At 44.2% G+C, this 6294-nt stretch overlaps 1 protein-coding gene across 1 annotated transcript in view; it reads left to right on the top strand.

The window, feature by feature from the left end:
- Nucleotides 1-6294, top strand: part of DNHD1 (dynein heavy chain domain 1) — a 58682-nt gene that overhangs the window by 17909 nt on the left and 34479 nt on the right. The window contains 5 exon segments of the mRNA XM_025049463.1: nt 1732-1986; nt 2095-2232; nt 2366-2417; nt 3965-4227; nt 4318-4561. Of these exon segments, the coding sequence (XP_024905231.1) occupies nt 1732-1986; nt 2095-2232; nt 2366-2417; nt 3965-4227; nt 4318-4561 (952 nt within the window).

Raw genomic sequence — 6294 nt, 5'->3', positions numbered from 1 at the left:
TCAAATTTTTGCATACAATATAATTTACTTATTTATTATGTTTATTGTATCCCGCCCCAAGAGAGTAGGAATTTTCACCTAATTCATTCACTAATATACCTCTACGGCATACCACATAGGTGGTACTCAGCGAATATTTGTTGAATGAATGCCAAGTGTAAATTTGTATCCCTATCTTTCTCCCAAGTAGAATAAGAACTTTATCATGCTTCTTAATTTCCTTTCTCTCCTCTCTTCCTGTCTCTACTCTCTACCTTTCCTATTATGCTTATATAGATATTTCCTGGAATTTTAATTTTGGATTGTTATGAATATTCTTATTTTACAGCCTACCCATTTGGAATTAAAAATATGTTTCAAAAACTTCTTTGCTCATCAGAGCTTCCTGTAGACCACTTTATCCTCTTGTATTTTTTTCCTTTGTCAGAAATATATTATTGTTGTTGTTTTTCAGAGAGAATCTGTGGATGGTAAATTTTTGAGTCTTTGTTTATCTAAATATGTCTTTATTCATTCTCAAACATCAGTGATACTGTGGCTAGATACAGAATACCAGGTTTAAAAAATTTCCTTGGAACTTTGAAGATATTGCCCCTAGTGGTGAGGTTTTAAAACGTACTGATTTTATTCTGTTGTAGTAATTATTGTTGTTTATATGGTTTTATCTTGATTGGCACTCAGTAAGCTCTTTCATGTGAGGTGATACATTCCTTTTACAAATATTTACTGTGGAATTACCCATGCCGGGCACTGTGTTAAGCAACAGAGAAATGAAAAATAAGATGTGACAGAGAACTCCTCCTTGAAGAATTTACAGTGTCATAGAAGTCACACAAGTAACTAGAAAATGATAATGCATTGGACTAAGGGTTATGAAGTGGGAAGCACTAGGTTTGAGAATATTTCTATAGCATAGAAGAGGACATCTCGCCAAGTCTGAGGGCATGTTTGTGTATAAAGCGCCTTAACTGTCTTATATCTGGGTCTCAGAAGACTAAGATTTGAGCTCAGAGTTAGCAGAATACAATTCACAGACACCAAGTAGTTCTAATCACAAGCTCTATTGAGCATCAAAAATGACAGGAGAGTAGCAAAGACCAAAAATCCACCTGGTCAAGGATATCTTTCCGGTGTCTCTCCTCTGTTCCTCAATAGGACAGGCCCAGAGAGATGGCAACTGTCAGCAGCCTTTGTAGGCTAAGGACACTCCCAAATATGAGAAGAACCCACAAAGAAGCTCGCAGGCTTTTATCTCACATCCCTCATACTCCAACAGAAAGTCTGTTTCCACTATCGTATACATAGTATTATGCTAGTCAGCAGGCCACCTCACCCAGGCCCAGTGATTGGAGTTCACATCTTGGAATTATTGCTGAGTTTTACTTATCCAATCTTTCTCTTTCTTTGTCTAATCTGTGCCATGTGAATCTCTCTGTTTATATATGTATGAATTTTCTATTTGTGTTCCACCCTGAGGACTTTTAGTAGACAGGCCTGGCCTATCAAATTAGCACATTGTAGCCTCTCAATATATATCCTCTGTTTTGCATCTTCTCTGGTCACTGAAAGATATCTAGAGCTAATCTCTACTAAAAAGCAGCCCTCCATGTCTGTATCTTGGTTCCAGGTTTTAGGCTCCAAGATCTGAGAGTTTTGCACAGACTCGTAGGTGGCCAGTTTGCTCTCCATTCCCCTTTCTCCAGTGAGTTTTCCACTCTTCTATGTTGACAGGTTCATGAGGATACATATCAAATGCAACAGGGCCTGCAGGAGCGAGTGAAAAACTGCAAGAGGATCAGGACAGGCCAAGGCTCCATATACCTTCAGAGGGTACAGCTCCAGAATCTGGAGCAGAAGCTGAGGCAGGCAGAGGCCTGGCTGCTGAAGCTGGGACAGTTGGCCCGCCTGGTAGACTACATGATTTGCCAGAACCTTGTGTCTATCATAGAGGAGGAGATAACCTCTTTTGTGACCAACATCCTGCAAGTGAGGTGGTGGTGGCATGTGTCAGGGTGGGCAGGCAGGCAAGGGCCAGATGGCTGGTAGTGGATACTGACATCTAGCCCCATTACCTCCCCTGACTCTTCTTTACAGGCCCCAAGGCAGAAACCCTTTCTCTCAGCACAGCTAGTGTTTGACAGTTGTGGCCACCTGTCTCATGAGCCCTGTGTTGAAAACATAATCCAGATTCTAACTGGGGGCTTACAATCTGTCAAGGCCTCTCCTCTGAAGGTATTCGGTATAGGGTAGGGGGTTGACTATAGGAATTTCCACTTTCTATCTTCTGTGTAATCAGAAGCTCTCAGCCTGGCCTGAACCTTCATTGTTTTCTATTTCTGTCCCCTCTCCATTCCATGGCATGAAGGTAATGCAATCTACAGACCTGAGGACCCCTTGGGATTCTCTGTATTCTGAAGGTATTTAAGGAGACCTAGCAGGGGGTATGACATGTGGAAGGAGAGGGGAGGGCATATGCAGCATGCTAATGGCATGGCCATAGTCATACCTGGGGCGTGGATGGAGCAGCTCTAACTTGAGTACTATATACATCTAAATGTGGCCTAAATAATAAAAATAATTATCTCATATAACAAGAAGTTGCAAGGGTAAGTGCTTCCGGGGTTGGTTCAGTGACTTAAAAATGTCTTCAAGTACCAAGCTCTTTATATCCTTTCCTATCTCCTTCCTGGGTTTAGCTATAGGTAAGGGTGTGTGTAGTAGAAGAGGCCACATCCAAAAATGTTTTTTCATCCTCAGGCTTACTGCCTCATAGTTGCAAGGCAAGCAGCAGTTCCAAGCATCTTACTCTCAAGCAAAATCATGGGAAAAGAGGAGGCAGGGTTGGGGAGCGGCAAGGGTGGAAGCAGGGAGACAAGGTAAAAGGGTATTGCAATAATGCAGTGAGATTTGATGGTGACCAGCTGGGGAGAGGGAGCCAGGCAGTAGTAGAGGTAGTAAAGAATTGGTTGGATTGTAGATGTATTTTTAATGTAAGCCAACGGGATTTTGTGATAGCTGGGTATGTTGTATGAGAGAATAATCGAAGATGACTTTAGTTTTTGACTGGAATAACTAAAAGAATGGAGTTCCCATTTGCTGAAGTTGGAAGACTGCAGGAGAAGCAATTTTGGGAGGGAGAGATCAGAGCTTATTTTTGGCCTTATTAAGTTTGAAGGACATATTAGACATCCAAGCAGAGATGTGGAGTAGGCATTTGTTTAAATGGGCTTGGCATTCAGGGAGAGATCTGAGCTAGAGATAGGTTGGGAACAAATAGATGAATTTGGATGAGCTCCCTTAGAAAGTGAGTACAGATAAGAGAAGAGATCTGAGGACTGAGCCTTGCAGAGGGATGGGGGTGGGGCAGGGCATGTAGTGGGACACTGTAGTGTTTAAGTGTTGGTAGTAAGGGTCTAATTTCTGAAAATTTTGATGCCTTTTCCCTTTTTTGTACAAAATTTTAATGCAAGTACTGAAATTGGCAATTAATCAGTTCCTAAGAGGAGGCCAGGTTCGAGGATATTCCTTCCGTAAGGCAGATACTGAGGACTGGCATGCTCAACATCCTTTCTCACCTCCTCCTCCTCTGCTCTACAGAGGCTGGAGGTCCATGCTTCCCAGACACCCTTGCAGCTAGAGTGATTTTGTTTTTCAGCTCTTCCATGTCTTCTCAACCCACTTAATATTCCCTAATAATTCCCTTTCTGTTTATACTAAAGTAAATTCTCTTCTCTGAACCTGAACCCTAACTAATAAATTCCCTGGGTGGGTCTGGTGTACTATGTTTCTAATATAGATGTATGTATAAATTCACAAATGAGCAGTGAGGAGGAGGGGTGTGTGTGTGTGTGTGTGTGTGTGTGTGTGTGTGTGTAAGTAATGTGTGTGTACAGACTTTAGAGAAGGAGGTTGTATGTGGGCCCTAGAGGGCACTCATGGACAATTATGACATGTGTTCCAATAGAAGAAGACGAAGAGGACTCAAACATGGAATCCCTGATGTCCAAGTCCCAGGGCCAGCCCAGCGATGCTGTACAAATCTTCTGTGGCCCGAATATAGGATTGGTGTGGCCCTGGAAGTCTCACACAATTACTGAAGCCCTGGAGGTCCGTGGACACCGGCTGCGGGGCCAGTACTTGCCCCCCAATTACAAGCAGCTACAAGAGGACCTAGACAACAACCCCCAAATCCAGCAGGCACTGACTACACAACAGGCCCTAATGAAGGTAAGCACAGAGGCTTAAGGAATAGGATGATGCCTACCAATTTGCATTGTAGCCACCTATCTCTGCCCTAAGCACCTTGTCTGCCCCTAGGACATGCTAAGGGAGGTTCAGGAATTCTGCAGGCAGTATCACTGGATGACAGTCATTTATGAGTTTCTACAAGCCTGGGGGCCTCAGAAACTAGAGTCTATGAGAGGTTGTCCTATCAAGAGCTATGTGATGCTGGTGAGCTCCCTGAATGTTTGGCAGGCCCGTGTTTCCAGTATACCTATTGAATTGGTCACAAAAGGCAAGTTGCTGCTGCTGAACTGCCATGATATACAGGCAGAGATGGGTGAGTGTTGCTAACCTTCCCTCCTTTCCTTCTGCCTCCTTACCTTATCCACATGACCTTCCTTGGGCCCAGAATGTCCTCTAGGGACGTTAGGTATAGGCCCCTCATTGGACCCGTAGAGTTTCCCACAGCCCCAGGTCCCAACCCCTTCCTCTTGCAACTGTGACCATTACAGAGGACAGCCTCTCCACTTGTTTTGGTTCTGATCATTCTCCATACTCCTTTGGAATCACATTCCTTTCACATGATGCTTTCTGTTGTTATGGTGGGGAAGTAATTCAAACCATGTGACTGAGAAAAACCTTAGCCTGCCCTTGGGCTAAGTGAGCTGGTCTCTTTACAGAGACTCTCAAGAATCAAGGGTGTTTCCTCTCCACCTGTAGCAGTCAAAACTGACGCTATAATTTACATAGCGTCAGTTACCCTCTTGAGAGCATTTGAGATCTTCCTTGTCAGTTTGCCTCAAATAAAATCTTATGTAAAAAAAAAGTTACCCTTTTTAACTGATCTTGTCTTATTCTGTAGTCCTAACTTCTACTGATGGTGAAAGAATAACATATTCCAATTGAAAGTGAAAACACTTTTCATTTTGGTCAAATTCAATCTATTTTGGGTATTCGGTCAATTCAAAATCGATACTGCAGTTCTGGGTTGTTTTTATTCTCAAGTGTTCTTGCCCCCATTTCTTCCCCATGGTGGCATCTGCCTTTAGAGAGGGCTACTGGGCTGTGTCTCTTCTTTGCTGGCTTCTGTTGGCCCTCGCTGAGGTGTAACGCTTCCTTGCCTGGTTTCTGCCCTCCTGACATTGCTGTTTCTGCTGCAGCTGTGCACTGAGCTGGTGTAACTGCGGTGTGTAGGAGCGAGAGTGTCTACCTTTGCTGACTGGGCCCTGCATCCATCCCTGCTGGCATTGCAGGTCCTTGGGCTTTTACTGACTCCTTCATCTAGTCTTTCCTTTAGGCTGCCACTTCCATAGCCTCTGCTTTAGGGTTCCTTGTCCCTCAACACAAGAACCCCTTCTGGGCCCACTCTCTGCTATCAAGTCTCTGCTATTGTCTATATCCTCTGCCATTTGGGAGCTGTGGGGGAACTTGGGAACATTATATCTGATTCTCTTTCTGCCATGGCACATCGCACTGTGATTTCTACTTTGCTCGATGACTAGCTCATGTTAGCATGAGGGCACTGGCAAGGGATTCTCTTCCACATGGAAAGTGGAGCTCAAGCCCACTCTGCTATTTCCTCCCTAACCCTTCTGTTTCCCTCCTCTTGCCTATACTTGCCCCCACGAGGCCAAGGCCTAGTTGTTGGTCTCCCTAGGTCTTTGAGAAATCTGGTTTAAGATTGTCTTGTTCCTCTTATCTCTTTCTCCCTTCCCATGGAAGGATGTCTCGTGCTACTGTTTACTAGCTAAGTGCCCCCACCTAAGAGCTGGCCTTAGAGAAGCTCACGGTGGGGTAGATTGGGAAGCCAGTGACTAGGAATCAAGGAGGTTGTTCTGTTTCCTCACCTAACTCCCAAGGATGGTAATAACCAGTAGTGTTCATTTCCTGAAGAGATAAGATACTAACAGACCCATGGCCCCCAGGCCTGCTTTCTTTATGAAGGTGGGAAGCCTTGGAGCTGGGACCTGAAAGAGTTTGCTTGAAAGTACTTGTCTGCCTTGCACTCCCTGCCTTTGTTGTTCAACAGATGAAGCGCATGCCTCATTAGGTATCTATGGCACAAAACTC

The sequence above is a fragment of the Pteropus alecto genome, unplaced genomic scaffold, assembly GCF_000325575.1.
Source record: "Pteropus alecto unplaced genomic scaffold, ASM32557v1 scaffold395, whole genome shotgun sequence".
Classification (NCBI taxonomy): Eukaryota; Metazoa; Chordata; class Mammalia; order Chiroptera; family Pteropodidae; genus Pteropus; species Pteropus alecto.
The sequence above is the reverse complement of the archived record's forward strand: the minus strand, read 5'-3'. Positions and strand labels throughout refer to the sequence as shown.